This window comes from Netta rufina (assembly GCF_964035555.1).
Source record: "Netta rufina genome assembly, chromosome: 2".
Classification (NCBI taxonomy): domain Eukaryota; kingdom Metazoa; phylum Chordata; class Aves; order Anseriformes; family Anatidae; genus Netta; species Netta rufina.
The window spans coordinates 156,394,457-156,416,064 of NC_140124.1; the positions used below are offsets into that span (position 1 = coordinate 156,394,457).

General features: G+C 43.1%; 1 protein-coding gene across 1 annotated transcript in view; it reads right to left on the reverse strand.

Annotated features, from left to right (window-relative positions):
• LOC311206420 (t-SNARE domain-containing protein 1-like) overlaps window positions 1–21,608 on the reverse strand; it is a gene marked incomplete at its 3' end in the record, with an annotated part of 198,959 nt that overhangs the window by 58,359 nt on the left and 118,992 nt on the right. Inside the window, exons 3-4 of the mRNA XM_084281701.1 lie at window positions 7,353–7,430; window positions 294–363 (exon numbers count right to left, since the gene is read on the reverse strand). Of these exons, the coding sequence (XP_084137827.1) occupies window positions 294–363; window positions 7,353–7,430 (148 nt within the window). The remainder of the gene's footprint in view (window positions 1–293; window positions 364–7,352; window positions 7,431–21,608) is intronic.

Genomic DNA, 21,608 nt, shown 5'->3' on the forward strand with positions numbered 1-21,608 from the left:
CATCAAAAAACAACAAAATAAACAACCCATACACAACCACAAAAAAGGGTCTTTCACTGTAGGCCATCATTTTCTGTTATCTACCTACCATTCTCCGCCACCTGAAACCAGCACAAGCGGAGCTTTATAGGATCAATACATGTCTTACCATCATTAATCACCAACAGAAAGGAGCAAAATGAAGTAAGCCTGACAAAAAAAGTGTCCAGCTATAAAAAAGGACAGGAAAAAGGGCGAGAAAAATGAAAAGGCTGGGACAAAGAGAGATCTGTAGCAATTCAAAAGAGACTCACAGTCCATCCTGCAGCTCTTGAGTATCGTTTGAGGTCCCCAGGGATCGAAGGCTTCTTTCCAGAGAGGTCACTGTCAACAGCAGAGAAAGAAAGATAAACAAGCAGCACACCTTTTCAAATAAAAAATAATGGATTTTCATTTGTTTGTCTTTTAATTTGTTTCCTTTCAAAACAACATAATGAAGTAGTGTTTAAACAGGTACCTTGTGACACAAAGGGGCCATCAGGCAGTGCCCGCTACCCCAAAATGGATAAATTGGGTCCCTAGGATACAGCAATGGAGATTCCACAGATGCTGTGGCATGACGGGACATGACAGCATAGCTGTGAATTGCTCCAAATGGACATTAAGAGCCTGAACTTTATCAGCCATTCTAGTATCTTCTAACTCATTGTTCAAGACTTCAACAGTCCAAATCTTTTCTTTTAGCTCAGATAAAGTGTGATGTTTTACTATGATTATCTCATGTGCTCGAGCTGGAGAGCTTCTTGGGCTTTTCCATCAGGAGAGAAGAATGTTCTACCCTAAGTGATCCCAAGTTGGAAACATGGTTTGTTTCGCAATACAAAATAACTTCATATTTAAGAAATATATATAGGTTTGTGTGTATTCACTGCCACATCTTCATTCTCAGATTAACAGAAGATCATTATATTTGGACTTAGCATGTCAAGTATGCAAAACACTTCAAGACCTTCATTAATGAAATATGCTAAATGAATGAGATTCTTTCTGTTTACACGTGGGGTTTTCTCAGGAGGCTTCCAGCTGTAAAAAAAACTTATGACCAGTTATCAGCCACACTTCAATATTTAAAGAAGGAAAAAATATATATATTAGAAACATATCTCAGCTATTCCTGTTGAAATTTAAGATATCCTGTTTTAATGATTACAGTCTTGGTCTCGGTCTACAGCTTTGAACAAATCACTCAACTATTTTTTTCCAATGACAGACAAAACTGAATCCCCTCTTTTCTTCTGGGCTTCTGTGGGTGGACACAAAAAAGCCACAGAAAGAGACAAAAACAACTTCATGTGCTTGGACATGGTATTCAAACAAGCTTGAATATCACCACATATTTTCACCTTGCTTACTACGCTGCTAGATCTCAACAGCAGATCTCAGTACAGAGCTTGGCAGCTCAGTAAGATAAAGCCTTAAGGAACTGTCTACACTTGAGCTCAAAATTATTATCCTTTGCTGGATGCACAATGTTTTAAGCAATAAATTGAGAGTTTTCACTAATAGCCATTTGCTTCTCTAGTTTAACAGCATTGATCCTGCAAAGATCTCATAGATATGATAATACTCTCTCATTCTGCTCCTCAATCCTAACAACTCAATCTCCCATGGAAATTGTCCATTTCTAAGACAAAACTAAAAATACTTCAAGGCCCAGCAGCCCTTCATGGCGCTGCAGAGCACGATGCTTGCTCGAATGTCCTTGGAGAACAGAGAGTGAGTTAAGGTAGCAGAAGCACTTTGTATGTTGAATTTCTAGGAACACGTTAACGTCATGTGTGCAGCTCAAGGAGGGAGAAGAGCAGCTACAGCATCCAAGCACCTTTCTAACCTGAGCTGCAAAACCAAGGCAATCCAAAGTGAAGGACTCTCTGCCAGCTCTTCCTAGAAATGAACACAGGCTTGAGGGAAGACAGATCTGATAGGCGGGTGCTTCTTTGCAAGAGCAGTATGGACCTCTGCTGCTGCCTGCTTCAGAGAATAATGGAGGAGGAAGCAGTTTTCTTTTTGCACTAAACTGTTCAAAACTTGCATGCAGAAGAATATGAGGCAGGATTGCAAGAGAGGAGCAAAGCACTCGTTGGTGAGGTGAGAAAATGACTCAGGTTTAAGTTCCCATCCTAAAATTTGATCTAATATTTTAACTCCAGTGTAACATATTAACACATATACATAAAGGTAAGTTATCCCTATAGGACAAGATATGTGCTGTGGAACACACAAGATGTTGGCATTTGATATGGCTTTTACCTGGGAAATAGCACAACTGAGACGCAAACTTGAGCTGGATCTCAGGGGACTGAGCTCTTTTTGTATTTTGGGACAGTCCTACCTTGCTTTGGATAAGAAGAGCTCTACTGAAATCTGCATGGCTCTTGTTGTGGATACAGAAAGTCCCCCCAGTTTACCAGTTCTGACCATCTGAGCTATCAAAGAAGCAAAATGTCAAGTTATGATGGAGTGATGCTGTGAAGCCGGTGCTAGAACAGACATCTTACTTAAAAATCCTTGTACACTTAACGTTAAAAAAGGCATATGCTAGTCTTCCAAGATGAGGCATCCACAGAGATCACTGCTGTTGGATCTGCACTGATTTACATAAACTGAAAGTTTGGCACCACTTGTCTACGCCATCGCAATCCTTAAAATCAATGGGGGATGAGAAACCATCCCTAGATGGCAACGGAGACTTTATCACACCTGGGGGATGCTGAAAAATCCTTTGCTCAGCCTCTCAGATCAAGGTAATGGGACTGTGCCTGGCACCAGCCTGTCACGGGGAGTCATTAATGAGCAAGTAACAGGAATTAGAGAGGGAAGAGACCCATTAGAGCACTCAGGTTCTCCATCTGGCCAGAACAGGTCTGATTCCTGCAGTATATCCTCCAGCGATCAGCCCTTTAGACACGATGCGCCAACCTAGCTCCGTTTACGAGTGTTATTTATTTTACTTATTTATAAGGCATTTACTGAGAGGCAGCTAAAAGCCATGCTCTGACAGAAATGCAAAACCTTCATAAAAATGAGTAGGAAAAAAAGCCATCAACCAGACAAACTCACCTAGTACCTGAGCTGCTTTTTGTGTGTGTGTGTGTGTGTTTTTTTCCCACCCAAGTGGAAAAATCAACTAAAGAAGGAAACGTAAAACTCAGAGAAGCCAAAGCCTTATCAGACAAACTTCCCTATGCTCAATAGAGACAGTCCCCAAAGAGCTAGAGACAGAAAGAAGATGCAAAGAATAGGTAAAAGTTCCCTCTACCCCTTGATACTTTTTTAAGAGATGGGTTAAAAAAAGTCCCTAAGCTCATGAACTGGCAGAAGAATGATCCAGTGGCACATAAACAGAACCAACGATCCTGGCTATGGCTTTCATTCAACACACAAGGAAGATTTCCATATCCACAGCAGAAAAGGGGAGCGGGAGGCATTTATATGTGAGATCTGCCAAGATTAGCTCAGAGCCGCAGAGATTCCCCTTGGTCAGGAGCCAAGTCCTCAACGGCCCAATATGAATTTAAATCGCCCCAAAGACTTAGGCTTCTGCAAAAAGTTAGGAGAGCAAGGAGGAACAAGACATGCAGCATTTACTATTTCTGTAGCAACACCAAACAAAAATCAGTGGTGCTTTAAAATCCCAGTATAGTTGATTTCTTGTTTCATTAAGAATACTCATTCTTCAAAGATAGAAAAAATGCAGCTGCCCACAACCTTGCATTTTGGAAATTGAAACAACAGAGGCATAGCATGGGGACCTCATGGCACCTTTAGCATCTCAAAGGGGAGAGGAGCATTTCTGGTGCCTGTTTTGGTCTCCAAATGCATTGGAGGACTTGGGAAGCCCCTAGGAGGCTGGGGTAAGGCAGGAAAAGAAGGAAAAAGGGAGCTGTAACTGGATTTATGCAACCCAGAAGGACATTCAACACACCATGCCCGGAGCAACAGGAGCACCAAGCATCATCTGGCGAGCATCTGCAATGCAGCCACCTGCTCCTTGATCAGCCCCTTGCATGGTGGTGCACACACAGCTCTAACTTTTGCTACAAGCTCGGACACAGAGTTTGCTGGATTGGCTGAAGAGACCATATGGTACAGCTGTGCAAGGCAGGAGGGATCTTGGGCATCCTTTCCCATTTTATAAACCTACAAAGTTCTCCGTCTAGGGTGGATTAGCTTTGCAAAAATTTGAGCAACACAGCCAGCTTATGAAGAAGCCATATACAAATTGAAGCAAACTGACTTCAGCAGACTCAAATAATCTGGGTAGTGAACAGAGCAACAAAGGCATAGTATCTTATGGGCATTTTCTCAACCTAAAAGCACTTTAAAAAACATTATAAATTCACAGATTCATAGATTTTAAAGGCCAGATAGAGCAATTCTGATTATCCAGTCTGATTTCCTACCATAAAATTTTGCCCCATCACTCCTACACTGAGGCTGTAGATTGTAGCTGGACTCCAGTATCTCTTACAAAAACGTGTCTGAATCTTGATTTAAAGGTTTGAAGTCACATCAAATCCATCACGTCCCTTCAATAAGCAGTTCTAATGGCTAGTTATCCTCATACAGAAAGATTGAATTTGTCTAGCTTTGACTCCTATCTCCTGATCTCATTATGTGTGAGGATGTTAGATTAATGAGCCCTACGCAATCTATTTGAAGTCTTTCTTCCCACAGAGGTACTTACAGACCACGATCGAGTCCTCTCAAACGTCTCAAACAGAAGTTCGGATGGCATGCATTTTAAAGTCTGATTTGCAGACTTCAAACAGTTGTCTTAGCTCTTCTCTGTACCCTCTCCAATTTTGCAGAATAGTTTTAAGTACAGGTGCTGTCATTACCTGCTTCGGAGAGCACTCGGTGCAGGCACCTCTAACAGAAAGTGCATCTTCGTGCACTCTGTACCGTCTTAAAAGGAGAAGCAAAGACCACCAGAAAGTGCTCAAAACACAATTGAGGGGACAAATGCAATTATAAAAAAGAATACAAATATAAATTGGATTGTGGCATTTCAAGAAAGGATGCACCACTCATCTTAAAGGCTTCTCAGCACAAACCCCACTAGGGGAGGAATTACAGCACGGACATGCCTAACTTGGTTAGCTGGAGTATTAATAGCACTCGTAGCCTCAAGCAGGTTGCAAAACTTCATGCTGAGCCCTGAAATAGCCAGCAGCCGAAGTACTGCTGCAATTCAACATTGCCATTGTGTCCAGGTAGCACGTAGCGCTGGAAGAAGAAAGACTGGTGCTAACTGAGGTGTTTCCGTATGTAATAACACAGTCATACCCCATCCGTAAACCGAGTACCAGTAAGCATGGTTGGGAGGTTCAAGCTGCCATAGCAGCCTTAAGTCCAGGTCACAACACTGGAGGTTTCCCAAGGAAAAGCTCGGGTAAAAAGACCTATGAGACCTGGTAGACACCGAGTAGAACATCAAGCAGCAATGTGGCCTTCTGGCAAAGAAGTCCAATGGCATCCTGGGCTGCACTACAAGGTCGAGCGAGGTGATGCTTCCCCTCTGCTCAGCCTTGGGGAGGCCACTTCTGCAGGACATCATTCTACTTCATCCCAAGTCCCATCACTGCTCTCCAGCATTACAGAGGGTACATGTAAGTGCAACTCTAAGGTGACTTGCAATGGCTGAATTTCTCAACTTGTGCTCTTTGAAGAATGTTGCCAAACTTGTACCCAAGCAGTTTTCCAGAAGGCTATAAATAACGTGTTTTAATCTACTGCTTGTTCAGTGTATCAATCAGTTACTCTTCTTAAAAATAACAACCACTAAAAAAAAAAAAAAAGAAAGAAAAAAAGGGAACATGAAGTGTCCATTTCCCATTTTGCTTTTGTCCCATTCAGAATCATCTTATATGTGAGACTTTGACAAACCACTGAAGAATCATAGACTCATGAAGGTTGAAGGGGATCTCTGGAGGTCTCTAGTCTAACGTTTTGCTCAGAGAAGGTTCACTTGAAAGCAAGGTCTTTTTCCAGCTCTGAATATCTCAAAAGAGAGATCCCACAGCCTCTCTGGGCTCCCATTGGAACCAGATGGCCAGAAATGTTTCCATCATATTGAATGTCGTATATTCAATATGCAAGCCAGCACCTATCCTGTCTTCTTGCACCGGATTATTCCATCCAAAGACATAAGAGAAGGTGTGAAGAATTATTTTTCTTCCGATTTTACAGCCAACTGGGCACCTGAATGCCTTCATAGAGCCACCTGGTTTCAGGCCTTCAACTTCACCCTCTGGGATACTGGAGAGCAGTAACATCTATGTTGCAGGAGGTCCTTAAGCTCTGACCCAAGGTGAAGACGATTGTCAAAAGCAAACTCAAACTTATCCATTCCTTGTAGTCATAGAAATCTCTGCACTTGAATTTGCCTGGCAGATGGAGGCATGACTGCTCTGCAGCATGCAAGAATCCTGATAGACAAAAGATGACTGCATTTCAGATCTGCTTCCCATCCTTCTTCGAGCAAGGATTCCTTGTTAGAAAGACAGGGACCTTTCCCCAGGACACATGGGGAGAATTACAACAAGCAGGAGGTCCTGAGATCCTTTACACCTAGTCCAGTGCAATGTCCCACCAGATCCCCTTAGGCACAGATCAGACCAAAGAGAGAAGCTGGCCAGGTAATTCACAAAATCATGAATTTAAATCCTTGTCTAGCAGCGGTGTATTTTAGAACTGCGATATTATGGCATTAACAGCTATTCTGCAATGTTCCTTTATATCTACCTGTGAAATACGGCTTTAGATCCCACCCCAACAAGGCGCTGATGAGCCAGAGCACACCTCCAAAGGAGGGAAGCATTCTGCACCTCCAGTGTCTGGGGAGACACGAGCAGGAATAGCATTGCTGCTCCATCTACAGAGTGAAGAATAACAGAAGAGTTTTGGTGCTGGTGTTTTTATAAGGGAGATGGATGCTTTGCAGGCTCGTGTGACAGGCTCTGAACACAGTAGTGCTGCAACACATTAGAAAATGAGTCTGGCTTGTTCCACCTTTCTGCGCTCTAACTCCCCATTGTAACAGATGACACAATTAAAAATAGAAAAGGATGTGGTCTCAGTAAGAATCGGAATATATCTGTGCCTGCTTAATGCAACATATGGTGGAATATTTTTACATCTTATAAAGAACTGTGTATTGGACATGTGCTGGTGCTCGTGAGATGCAGCAGCAAGAAAACTGCATTAATATTTGCTCCCTGACAACAGGAGCTGTCATACGCCGTGTACACGCACAGGAGTCATCAGCAGGACAGCACACAATCGACTAGGAAACCTTTCATTATACGCACCATTGGAGTTAATTCGGAAGACGTTGGCTGAAGTCTCCTGAAATAGTTCCTGCAGTTCGCTGGGATCAATCTGGGTGGCTGCAAAGACAAAAAGGGAGAGACCTGTTAATAGTGGGGACTACCATCACTTTGAAGGGGGGCTCCCCTCCCAGCAGAGCCTCCAAAAGGGGACACCCAGCCGAGAACCTTTATGATAGAGCTGTCACCAAAATGCTATATTTTATACACACACAGGTTACAGCAACGACGATGTGCTGTCACACTCCACGCAGAGAATGGGCAACACCAACACCTGCAAAAAGCCTGCTTAGTCTCACCAGGCACAGGGAAACACCAGTAACACGGGGCTGGAGCACCCACGGGACACAAAGAATATGGATTTTCTCCTGGAAAGCAAAATAATATTTGCTCACTGCGGTGTTGCTTCAGGAAGAAGAGAATTGGTGAAGGTCCCTTTCCTGTCCCAGCAGTGCTGTGCAAACCCACAGCAGCCTGAAGTGTTCCCTACTTAGCTGAAAGATGTAACAAAGCACTGAATCGAAACTCCTGCATGCTCTCTTTCGTTAAAACACTTATTAACCATTAATTCATTGCTGTGGGCTCATCCTCACTGCAAATTTAGGCCAGCTAGGGGGTCGGATGTAGCCTTACACAGCGTGTGATCACTGATCACAGGCAGATACCCACTACATCCCCATTTCCATCAGGCAGCAAAGGTGACACTGAGATACAGCAGATAAGGTTTACACGGATCAAGGCAGCCTCTGCAGGAATTATCGGCAACTGGAATAGAAACGATCTCTGCTCATTTACCAAGTGGGCATGCCAGAGCTGCAAATGAATGAGAAACTGCAGCTTCATCCCCAGAGAAGGAGAGATGTGAAGTTGGACTGGGCTATACCACAGAGAAAGGACACGTTGCTTAAATAAACCTTAAACAAGGGTCAGGTTTTGGTTGGCAACAGTCCCCAGAGACAGACTCATTTCCCCTTTAGCACCAGCATTACAGCAGCAGCTCTGCAGATTTTCCCAGGTTTTGCCCCATTCTGCCTCCCACCTGGGTCAGCTTTTGCAGGTTTCCTAGAAACTGCTCTACCTGCAACCTTGGCCAAGGCCAAAGCACCGTAGGGCTTGTCCCCCTGACATTGAAATAGTTACAGCACGGAGCTGCAGCAGTACAGACACTCAGACAGGAGCTGTTATTCATGTTTTCAAGTCAGCAGACTGTAATCACAACATATTCTGCATCCCCTGCCCAAATTCCTCTATGCTATTAAAGCACTGCACTCCCAGCCTGCATTTGGAAGAGCAGAAAGTCAAGGATGGGGCAAGGCAAAACCCCACAAATCTCAATCTGAACGAAAAGCCCTCCCAATGTCCTGCTTAGGGTGGCCCTGAGGACATCCCCCAAGACTTCAGGACAAGCCTCATGTTCAATCTGGGCATCCAGGGGGTTTTCCACTGCTTCTCACCCATCTCACCCACAGCAATCCTTGTACGAGACGATTTGGCCTTGTCCCAGCCATAAATAAAGTCCTGGCTCGGTCTATCAGGTTGACACAAATCCAGGGCATTAAATGGTGTTTAATCAAAGTGCACAGGGCCTCGTTGACAGAGATTTTCCCACTCTTCTCCTTCCACACTTCCTCCTAAATCAGCTGTCCCAGACACTCCTCTCCACTGCTTCACGTATCAGGCTACAGAACAAGAAATTAGCTTGGGCTTGTCTGTCCCCCAGGAATTTCACTTGTTACTAACAAGATCCAGCTTTCATTAAATCACTGGGAAAAGAGCAGCTCAGGAAAAGGTTTTAGATCTTTACAGGCTGCGCTGACCCTGGTTTCAGGAGGCTTTTCTTGAATTTTTCAACAAAATTCAAAATTTCTGGGTTAGTAATAGGGGAGGACGGGCACGTGGTGCCCAGGACAAGGTTTCAGGGTGGCATTTCCAGTTTTGTGTAGTGATCCATGCGTTTTGTGATAGAGGTTCTTTGGATGGGTTCTTTCTGGGGGGAGAAAAAATAGTTTATGTGCTTTTTTTCCATGTTGCTGATTGGAGCTCCAGATAAGCCACCATGCAACCAAGTCAGGGTTGTAAATTCCTCCAAATCCCCAGTTTCAAACACCCAGTGAGGTGCTTTACATAACCCAGTGAGGATTAATTACATTAACCACCCCCCAAAATTAGCCCACCCCAACTGCCCAGAAATTCAGGGGCTGATCTGGCAGAGCAGGATTCACCCCATCTCCCCTGCATGGCCACGGAGAAACCAATTTGCTCATCCTCTACCACATTTCCCTAATGGAAGAGAGGCAAAATAGGACAGGGCAATGCATGAGGATCATACTCTAAGGACGTGGAAATATTTAACTTTTCAAGCCTCAGCAGGATGATATTTATTTTGGCTGGATGCATGAGGACCAAGAGGTGAAGAACTCCCCCTTCCAAGGCTTAAAGTCTCAATCCATAAATATCCAGCAGAGAGACACACCTCACCTCCAAATGACAAACAAACATGAACTAAATTAAAAATAAATAAATAAAATAAAATAATGGATGCAACCTTTGGCCAGAATTTCCAAACACTTTGAAAATATAATGCTCAGAGAATTGCTTGTCTAACAAAACTGCACAGAATCTGGCTTACCAGATCTTCTGTATTTCCCTGCACCTGGACTTTTATTTCATGTTGGAATATTCTGCGAGCTCTGTTTTTCTGTTTTTTTTTTTTTCTTTTTCTTTTCTTTTTTTTTTTTTTTTTTTCAGGAAAGATAAGAAAATAGTAGCAGGGATGTTGTTTTACACTGCTGCTGCAATTTCGAGCTTCCACACGTCGAGCAGAAATGTTGTAACTATTCATGGAGGATTCAGCAGTCCAAGCAGACAAGCAAAACAATTTAAAAACAGCAGCAGAAAGCAAAGCAAAAATGCATCTGTACTGCCAAGCTAAGTGAAGACATATCAAGGCTGTGAAAGAAAGTGAATGTGAGGCACATTTGTGTCTAATAAAAAATTAAATGTCTTCGACTGCATAAAGGGACTGCTAAAATATTACGATTCCCTGAGAAGGAGCACGAGGTTGCTGATATGCAGTAAATACTTGCCATGCCCTGACGCTAATAGAGGTCGGCACCACAATTGGGAAAAGGTGACTTTTAATTACACCATGGGTCCTGAAAGCCATGAGGAGTTTGCAGTGGAAATGTTACAGAATCCCGCATCCAAATTGCTTCTCCTCTGTTTCCTTAATTGCCAAAACCACTTTTATAACTTCCCAGTGTTTTCCTCATTTGCTTTTCCAGCAGAATCCCCTTGGCGAGGGACAGGACAAAACAATTTCCAACTCCACCTCCTCCCCACCTAGCAAATAGTGACAAACTGATGCATTTATTTCAGCTGCTAAAGAAGCAGCAGCCAACGATGGCATTTCTGAAATATTCCTACTATTTTGTAGGAAACTAGTCCAAAATAAACATTGAGAGAACATACACACCAGCAAATAAGAGAGAGTTGGGGAGAAAGATTGTATTTTAGTGTTAGCTGGCTCCCCAGCTCTGTTTTGGACCAGCCTTTGCCAAGACAAACTCTGGAGCTGTTTGGGGCACAGTTTATCACAGAGATTGCTTCTCTGGGCAAAAGCAGTAAGACTGAACCAAATTTGCCATTGGATGTGCAGTTCCATTGGGATTACCTGCTCTGTGCAGCTTGCAGCCTGACCCCTGTGATACCTCTTGCACTTTGGGCTGAACAAAACAAAACAATACAAAACAAAAAAAAGAAAAAATAAGAAACAAAGGAGACATACACCTCAAATACCCTTGCAAGCCTCAGACATTTTTGCAACTCTTACTCTACAGACCAGAATGCTTTGCTTTCCACATTCCAATGCAATTACAATCCTCAACCAGTACCTAAATCATCACCTCCAGGGGATACTAAGTATGAGAACCAGAGGGATGGAGGTAGGTGATCAGGTTGGTGCTCGGACCAGAATATAAGCAGGTGGCTCCTGGCTCTTGGTTTGCTTCCCCCGTCCTGCTCTGGAGGAAGAAAATGCTGCTGCTGCTGCTGCATGTGGGCATCCTTGGGGCTCTCAGGCTCTTGGACAAGCAGCAATTTGTTTCAAACACCATTGAAAGCAGTTCTTGCAGAGAAGGTATCTGATTTAGCTGGCGAGCAGAAATGTTTTTTGGTTCCTCTGCAAAGCCTGAGCAGGCTTATTGGGTTTTGCCTCTACTGATCTGGATATAATTCATGTCTGAAGGGGACAGCTGGAGGTGCAGGACAACACGCGTGGCAAAGGTATATACAGGAACATCCTTGTGCATAATGCTAATGAAAACTGCCCATGTTCCCCACGTTAATCTTCCTTGCCTATTAATTATTTCACACTAATTTGAAGCTCCTAATGGCTTTTCTGCAGCCAGGTGAAGTCAATTGCCTCCATGATCTGAATTTTGTAGCAAACCCAAAATAAGTCAAGAGTTGCAGAAAGGAAGAGACAATAGTTGAAGCAACTCCGATAAAAAGGGAAAAGAGAAAAAATAAGACAAGCATTCAATCTTTCTGCTTACAGCACTAAATGAGGCTGCAGAACTCAGCACCTTGGGTTCAATGCAAATATCCCCAGTGCACCACTGTGAGCTATGTGTGTCTCTGCAACATAAAACACAGTCACAGATTTCCTGCATCTTCGCTCATCTGAAAGATTTAACTCAAGTTGTAACACCAGCTTTTGCTGGGAAAAACCTTTCAGCAGAAAATTACCTGGTAGCCAAACTCCCTTTCTATGCTGTGAAACTCCTACAAGGAGAAAAGTGCCAGTAGGGAGCAAGCTGCATGCCATGAGGTCAAACCATCCACCCTACATCCTCAATTCACCTCTACCGATAAGGATAAAGGACAAGGGGCTTCAGCTGCACTCAAACCCCATGGCTTAAGCTTTTCACAGCTTAACTTAAGACACAACTCATCTGTCAAGAACCTTGCTCCTTCCCCAGGACCAGGTGACCCATTGGAAGGCTTCAATTCCCCTCTCAAAGACGTCTCATAGGACTGACCTCAGCTATCCAAGAGAGCAACTCTTTCCTGAAGGCCACGATCCATAACAAGAGCCACGTGCCTTTGGCATTGGGAAATCATAGAATCACAGACTCATTAAGATTGGAAAAGATTGAGATCATCTAGTCCAACTGTCACCCTACCACCAATATCACCCAATAAACCATGTCCCTAAGCACCACGTCCAACCTTTCCTTGAACACCCCCAGGGATGGTGACTCCACCACCTCCCTGGGCAACCCGTCCCAATGCCTGACTGCTCTTTCTGAGAAGAAATGTCTCCTTATTTCCAACCCGAAGCTCCCCTGATGCAACTTGAGGCCATTCCCCCTAGTCCTATAACTAGTCACCTGTGAGAAGAGGCCGACCACCAGCTCCCCACATCTTCCTTTCAAGGAGTTGTAGAGAGGATTGACCTCAGGGGAGAGAAAATGTTCATTTCTGGCTGCTGTTCCAAGAGTGAAGGATGTGCTCTAGAACAAAACGCTAAGTTCACATCTTTGATTGTGAACTGATGATTGTGAACTGATTGTGAAATGATGGGGGTGTCGAGAGGCAGGAGACCTTTTCTCCATTAACACTAGTGACAGGACCCGCGGGAACGGGGTTAAGCTGAGGCAGGGGAAATTTAGGCTGGACGTCAGGAGGGGGTTCTTCACAGAGAGGGTGGTTGCACACTGGAACAGGCTCCCCAGGGAAGTGGTCACTGCACCGAGCCTGTCTGAATTTAAGAAGAGATTGGACTGTGAACTTAGGCACATGGTCTGAACTTTTGGGTAGACCTGTGCGGTGTCAAGAGTTGGACTTGATGATCCTTAAGGGTCCCTTCCAACTCAGGATATTCTATGATTCTATGATTCTATGATTTTTCCACAATGATTGAAGTAAAAATGAAAAAGCAGAAAAAAAGATGAAGGAAGAAAAGAGCAAAGACAAAGCTGCAGCTTTTTGTGGGGAGGACAGAGAAAGAGCCACAGAAGAGACACAAGAAGTGTTGGGTGCACAGACACAAATGCCTACAGAGACCAGAAAGAGCCCTCATACAGCATCCCGTGGTCCTCCTTTCCATGGACTGTCTGGTTTCCCATGGTTCATGCCAGTCCTCAGCCTCTCGTGTTGCAAGAATGCTCTTCTGCTCTTCAGACCCATTTCCATTTTACATACAGCACAGGGACCTCATTTATCCTCATCACCCCCGCTCTTGTGTAGAAACTGGCCAAAAAGCTTTAAGAAATACCAGCGTAGAAAGGATTGGCCAAAAGAGTGTTGGGACAAGGCTCCTTTCCTCAAGTAAAAGAGTTTAAAATAGAAAGGGAAGAGAAAGGGAATGAAAGGAGCTGCATCTTGTCTAATGTTGTGAAGTTGCTCCTGGCATGCAAGCTTAGGAGGTTTTTATTTCCTCCTGTTGAAGTTTGAGTGAAATAAGTGATAAAGGGAAATGTAAGCAAAAATCACACTCATCAGGCAGCATGTTTTCCAGCAGCGTTGGAAAACGTGATGCTGCTTCACATGGAAATGCTCCGAAGCTCTATGCTATGGATTCGTACAAAAGATTTGGATGTCCTTAGCTTGGCCCTAACACCAAGGGGAACACTGAGGAGATTACACATTTAAGAAGTGGGTTAAAAACAGTGTTTGCATCAATCTTCTTCCAAACCAATTCTCATATAGTGGGGTCACTGTACTCAGGAACTCAATTACTCAATTAGGTGTGGGTCTGGGTTTGCACTGATGCTCATAAACTCCTGGTCATTTTTATGAACTTGCCTTCCTGGGTTGGCCTAATATCCCTGAAAAAATAAAAGATTTTTTTATCCTGCATTTCTTAGAAATTAAGCTTTACCTGAAGAAGGTATTAAGGCAAAGGCATCTCAGATGGGAGAACCCATTTCATCCCACCCATCTGAGAGGGAGATGCATTTAGATAGTGAAGAACCTGCCTCCTCCTATTCCTCCCAAGAAAAAAATACAAAGCCAGGGAGTCACCCTGCCCTCAAAGCCCTGCTTTGATGAAGTACCTTACTTCCACCTTATCTCCCGCCAGATAAACTAGAAGAAAAAACAGAGAGCAAATGAGACAAAAACCAACCACACTACTTTAATAAATTATTTTTTCCTTGAATGACCTACCACATCTATAGCCAGTAGACTGGGGCAACAAAGATTTATCATTTCCAAACCAAGTTGAATGCAGGGGCTAAATTCAATGAGTGCACGAGACCAAGCAGATAAAGCAGGCAGGGAGAATCACTTCGGCTTGGAGAGGATCCCGCCTAGTCATGTATTTTTATTTTTTTATTTTTTGGTGTGCTCACTAAGCAAAGAGTTTCCATACATTAACCTTTCTAAACTTCTGAGGTTTGTGCTTTAGTTAACACGTCCCTAGACAAGAAACTGCAACGCATGGTGTCTCCACTACAAGGGTTCCTGGTAGAGCTAGTACATTTTAACTGGAGCTCAGCGCGGCTCTTTCTTGGAAGATCCTAGGAAAGAAAAATGCTTACAATTATAAATGTAACACATTTCTTTGAAAGGAATAATAAGCACAGAGCCTACACCTAGGAAGAACACCAAGAAGCTCAGGAAAGAGGTTATGGAGGCCAAAGTTTCTCACGTAGGTGAGGTCTAGGCCAATGGGACCAAAACAGCAGCTTGGCTCTGGTGACACAGGAGGCATCAAAAGGGAGAGGTGGGCATCCCTTGCAGAAATTAAGAGAAGATGAAGGGTGAGCAACAATGTGTAGTAACAGTCAACTTCAAAACAACAATACAGAATGAAGACATTGTCTATCTCATGCACTGCCCAGCTGAGTGAAGGGGCTGCACACACCCTGTGCACTCCCACTTTAAACCAGTCAAGAGAGCAGCCTTTTCCTAAGCCTTTCTCCTTGGGTGCAGTATCGCACCCTGGGGTGCTCCTTGGTACTCCCATCCTCCCTGCCCTGGCATCAGGGACACGCAGCTCCATCCCCTGCAACACCAGCACCTGGTTCTCAGCAAAATGCAATCTTGGGTACCCCCAGAAGTTGTTCAGAGAGAAGGGGAAACATTGGTTATCTTTTTCCAGCACAATCATGGTTCAATCAGATTTGCTTTGCATAGTTGCATAGTTTTTAATTAAGAAGTTTCCATTCTTCCATTCTCTCTCTCTCTCTTTTTTTTTTTTTTTTTTTAGCATTAGGTGCACAGCCAGTGCCAGTGTCTCCTCAGCCCTACGGCTTGCCCTGCACATCCAGCAGACCAGGACAGACAATACCAATGTACCAGCTTGAAGGGAGTCTGTCCATGGAGATGAGAACTCATGCTGATGGTGTGCATCAGCAGAGCATCAGAAGCACAATTAGGGAAAGCTTCTGGCATAAAGTGTTACTGAGAAGTTTGGATACACCATAAATGAAGAGACATAAAGGAAAAGGGGTGAGATGATGGAGAAATGCTGGATAGAGGCTGCCTCCAGCTCACAAATACCAACAAAACTCCACAAAAAAGCCCCAACCACCCAACCAAATTTATTACATTATGACCCTATCAGTTTATTATAATTTATGAATAGTAAATAAATAAAAAATCTGCTGCCTTCTAATTCTTCAAACAAGGAAAGCAGTAGAAGGAAATGTCAAAAGACTCATGAGAACCATTACTGGAAAAAAAAATGCTATCACTTCATGGCAGATGATGGCTAAGAGTGATGTTAAAGTGATCTGAAGGTCAGGCTGGCTTGATAGCCCCTGGCAAATTACTTGGTGGGATTCTTGGTCCTGTTTCACCTGCTCCAATCTCCATAAAATTAATAAAGTAATTTGGAGAGCAATGGAAACTTTCCCCACAGATATCCCTGTTTACAGAGATGCTTGTGTCCAAAGACAAGAATTAGTGAACTGTTGATTTTCTGTGATGGCTAACTGCAAAACAGACTTAAAATTGTAAGTAAGACTTTATGAAGAATAAGTACAGATTAGAACTATGCAATGGATTAAGAAGCTGCTTATTCTGGCAGAGTGTGGAATTCTGGCTTTGCTTGGACAGTTTTACAATTAAGAGTTTTCTGCCATTTTTAAACAAAGAGGAAGCAAACATTAAAGGTTTTGCATAATTCTGATGCGTTACCAAAATGTAGCTAAGGAGCTTTTAAATAAAACAAAGCACTTTGATTTTTTATTTTTTTTAATTTTTTTTTCAGTAGAGGTGGATTAGGAGAGAGTTAAAAAGATGATTCATTTTTGATTGAAATAAATCAACGTACTGGAAAATATCAATTCATTTGCAAAATTTCCCTTCCAAATCCCATTGCTTCCTGCTTTCCAAGATGGAAAGTCTAATCATGTTCCCTTCTTCATGCGCCAAAGCAGCAGCAGAACTATGCATAATGGCAGAGCCTGCCTGCATTTTTATAAGGATACCCAAATTGTTGAAAAAAAGGCAATTAAAGTCATTTGGCAGATTTTTATTTTTTTTTAATGATGATGTGGTATAAGTATATAAATAAAACCTCAGTGAAAGCCATTTTTTGTTTGCACTGCTATATCCCCAGGATAGTCTGCAGCACTGTGCTAATGCAAACACAGACACAAGCACCAACAGTATGTGAAAATGCAAAAGATTGACTGAAAAACAAAGTGAAAAGGATTGATCTTACACTCACTGCCCAAGCTATAGGAAATGTAATGTGAAGACAGCCAATGAAAATGACAAAGAATACAAATATTTTTGAAATGTTATTATTTGAGGATTTCCAGGCTATATACATTACAAAATAATGTTGTACAGCTCTTAATCAGTCTCACTTTTGGTCTTATTAATGCACTCAGCACTAATTGCCTTACAAAATACCCTTTAAAAGATCCAGGCTATTAACGACAAAATGGAGATGACTGATTTTTTATTTATTTATTTGTTCTGATTACATCTATGCAATGCAAGGGAGCAGTATCAGAAAAATCAGCCATATGAATAAAAGAGAAACCTTTAAAAACATTAAAACAAGGTGCTTGCCAATTGAAAATATCTAAATAACCATATATTTTTTCATGTCTGGTAAATTATGGATTCTAGAAACCAAATTCTGATATCTAAACTCGTGTACCAGAATGGCCCCTGAATACTGGATAAAAGGTTAGTAATAAAAATGAATGGGAAGGGCAGATCCCAGCAAATAATATGCATAATTGATGATTTATCCTTACTGCCACTGTACCGGAGGGCTTGCTTTGGGGTCAACTGTGTTTGTTCCAGCATAAGGCTGAAGAAGCTCTAGTGCTGAAAATGCTTCTTCCCCATCTCCTTCCTCTTCGTCACCTCCTTTGTTGGCCAGGAAAAATAAATTCAGGTCATCTCGTATGTACAGAAGACAAAATGCACCTGTTGGGATTAGAATCAGCACCCTTGAGGAGCCCTGCATTGCCCTGGAGGTGTTTTAGCATCATAGCAGAGGTTTTATAAAGCACAGGTCCCAGAGGGATAGAGCGAGAGCTGGGATGGCGAGATAGCAGAAGGTACTGAAAGACGGGGCGGATGCAGTGGGAAACAGCGATGGAGCAATGCCACAGCTGGCATCTACCTGCAGGAAAGAAGAGTGCTCTGTGGAGCAGATCTCCACAAAAAAAAATAAGCTCAGTACAAAAGCAGCGAGTGGTGCACCCTCCCCTTCCATGGAGCTTCATCCAGCAGCATAAAAGGGAGCAAGGTAACTTATTACAAGTCCTAAGGAGGACTGAAAAAGAGCAATATCCCCTTTGCCATTTCTTGGTAAGCTTTATCTGTATTTTTAAATAAGAAAACCATACTGATATTTTATGCAGAAAAACACAGAGCGCCTTCCCAACCTTTACTGAATGGAGAACCAGATTAACTTGTTCACCCAAGAGTACCGATAACAGAAACTGGTCCGTGGAACCAGCTCTTTTGGAAGAAATCTTAAAAACTTGTACAACCATTTGGGGAGGACGAAATAACACTATCACTGCCAACCCTTTTGAGAGCTGCCTGGGATGTCCCATGTAGACCTGCTCCTCCTCAGTTTATGGGGTCTGCAAAAGTTGTAGCACTGGCCAGAAGTCATATGAATGGCCATAAAATGTCTTGTTCTTATGAAACTCCTGCTGTAGTTATCTGTGGTAAGGAAAGGCTGTTCTAGGAGGTGCTGCTCAGCTCTTTCTCTCTGGGATTCTCCAAATCCCCAGGTTCTCAGTTCTCGGAGCCAGGAGATATTACTTGCAAGCCCTTCTATTTATCCTATAAACATTACAAAATGGTCTTTTTTCTTTTTCTTTCTTTCTTTTTCCTTTTTTTTTTTTTTTTTTTCCCAAAAATATACAGAGGAACACATTCAGCAACAATCCTTCCTCATCTTCATCAGTAGAGGGGAACACAACTTTGCTGCTACCTGGCAATTTGAACAAATAAATGAACGAACAAAAATGACAAAAAAATAAAATAAAATCCCACTTTGCTATTTCAAAGACAATTTCAGGCTTAATCTCAAGGGCGTGTTAATCTAGAAGGCATCCTCCAAACTATGCAGAACACCCCAGCCCATCACAATGCTACAAAACAAATAAAAGACAAGAATTTCACTAGAAATTTATGTTATGCTACAGAAGAAATACAGTTACTCCATGTGTAATGGGATTGTAATGGGATTTGAACAAAGAACTTTACGCTTCTGATCTCAAATTAAAAAAAAAAAAAAAAAAGGATTGAAGGATTGCATGGGTGTTAAAGTTTATTAGAAATTTGTAAAATATATATAAATAAATATTTATTTTATATATATATGTATATGTAAAAGCAAGACTGTCCGTTCCCTATGGCAGGGGTAACACCACATCTCTCAGCCCTAACCTCAGGCCCATCTGTGCCCAAGTTATGAGACTAAAATTGGCGTTTTGCTGTTTAATTCAGCAGAACTTTGCTCTCTTTCTCAGCATGACTCACTAAAGATCTGCAGAGCAGATTTTGATCTTCATCTTCATCCAGAAGACTCTATTATGTGCCTGAATGCAGAATTTCTCCCATTCTTCCAAAAAAACAACCGAGACATTGAAGGAAGCATCCGCCTAAAACATAAAAGTCTATGGCACTGAGATACTGACTAATACGAGACAGTGGAAGTGACAGGGATATGATGAAGAAAAGGCTGAATGTGATTTTTTAGACCACTGGTTTATTAGCTAAAGGGCTCTGGTTTAGATCCACAGTTACAAAAGACAAACCCAGTAAGCTGGTTTCGCCTACAAGGTTTTTTTCTCCCTCCCTTCTCCACAGTTGAAGGAGCCCATTGCAAGCTTTCAAAGAGAAGCATTTTGATATTTTGGCTCAAAATACCAAGGCTTGTCAAAATTGCCCAATGTTTTAAGGCCCAAAAGAACAACTAAACTGGAAAAAAAAAAAAAAAAAGAGTTTACGTTGCCCAAAATATTTCAATCAGTGCAACTCATCTTTCTTTTTCAATTTTTTTTAAGACAAATTCTAAACTTATTTATCAGCCACAGGGCACAAAAACTTAAAAAGTAAATAAAAATCAATTATTTACAACCCCCCCTGCTGAGCAGCGGTACCACTGCTCATGCTGAGAGACATGCACATACAAGATATAGAGAAGTGGTGGAAAACAAAATACATCTTAAAAGGTTTTGGGTTCCAAGGGCAAAAGTCCTGGAGATACGCAGCCTCCATGGGAGGTAATCCTTTAGTCCCTTTGAAAATCTCAGGGAACCCAAACCAGACATTTCTTCTAGGGCTGTAGCAGCCTTTTTGTTTGTGCTACTAACCCAAGAAATACCGCTTTGATCTCTGCCATGTCCCTCCTCATCCTGCGGCCTCTCTCCAAACGCCTTTGCAAAGCGCTGCGTTCGCTGCTGATGCTCCTCCTGGGACACGTTGCTGCAACAGAGCCCACAGAAACCCTTCCCCATGCACACTCTCCACCAAATGCATTTAAAAGGATTAACATTGTGGTTTTATTTTATTTATTTTATTTTTTTTTTGCACATGTGCAACCATTGCCTTTTTTGCACGCCGTTGCCCCAGTAGATCTGAATGCCCGAGCAGCGTGCTGCTAGCAGTGGCTCTCTGAATTTCCATCGCCGTCAGGATTACAGTAACAAAATGGGCTGTTTTAGGTGAGGAAACAGGACTGCTGCCAAATCTCTGCTCCCGTGTGTTCCCTCACATCGCTGGTGCCTCAGCTGGCTGGGCAGAAGCAGCCGGGGCTGTGCCCAGGGAGGCTAGAACAGGGGTTCTCCATACGTAAGCCAAGAGGGGATGTTTGATAGTGACCAACGGGATGGCCTTCACCTTCCTTTCCTCTCCTTTTGCTTCCTCCTCCTCTCCTTCACTCCCCCAGCTTCGCAGGGAACAATTTTCTTCCACCCACCACTCCTAAAGTCAGCAGCAGCCGGCGCTGCACAGATTTTATGGAGATCTCATCCCCTCTTCCCCACTCCTTGGAAAGGCTGAAAGCCAAGGGCTCCTCAGGAAGGGCAGCCTGAAAGCCAAGGGCCTCCAAAACTCCCTTAAGCCCTGCCACCAGCCTGGTGCATCCCCCATGCCCGTGGGGAACTGCAGCAAATTTCAGCCCCTCCAGATGCCTGGATGTGGTGCTAGGCAACCTGTTCCTTGTGCTTGAACAGGGGCAAGCAGTGATCTCCAGGCAGGGCAAATTTCCATCCCACAGCCTCTTCTCAACAAGTCACACCTGAAAGTGGTGAGCACAGAGGTGCTGGGAAAGGGGCTGCATCCCAAACCAAATTCTTCATTGCTGGTCAGCATCAAATTAATAAAGACCTGTACAGGAGAATGTGGGAGACCACACGGTGCGTGGAAAAGTCACAGGAAACAATTCTCCCTGAAAACACAAAATACCTCCTGCTGGATATGACGAAAAGAACATGTCCAGAAATGGGATCAGCCCCTAATCATTCATTTGGTTCCAATGAGCTCATGATCATGTTCATAACCTGGTAACTTCACCCAAAACAGGTGGAAATCACAGCTTGGCAGTCCTGCGCTGCTCCTCACAGTGTGCTAAACCTGCACTGGAGATGGTTTTGCATCGCCCCAGAGACACGGGGAGGTCAATCAGCACTTCTCTTCCAGTTCATCGTAACCAGCAGCCCAAGCTGTTAACATCAGTTAGTTTAAGTGAATTGATTTTATCTGAAATTCCTGCCGCCGCCTTCATGCACGCTCACACAT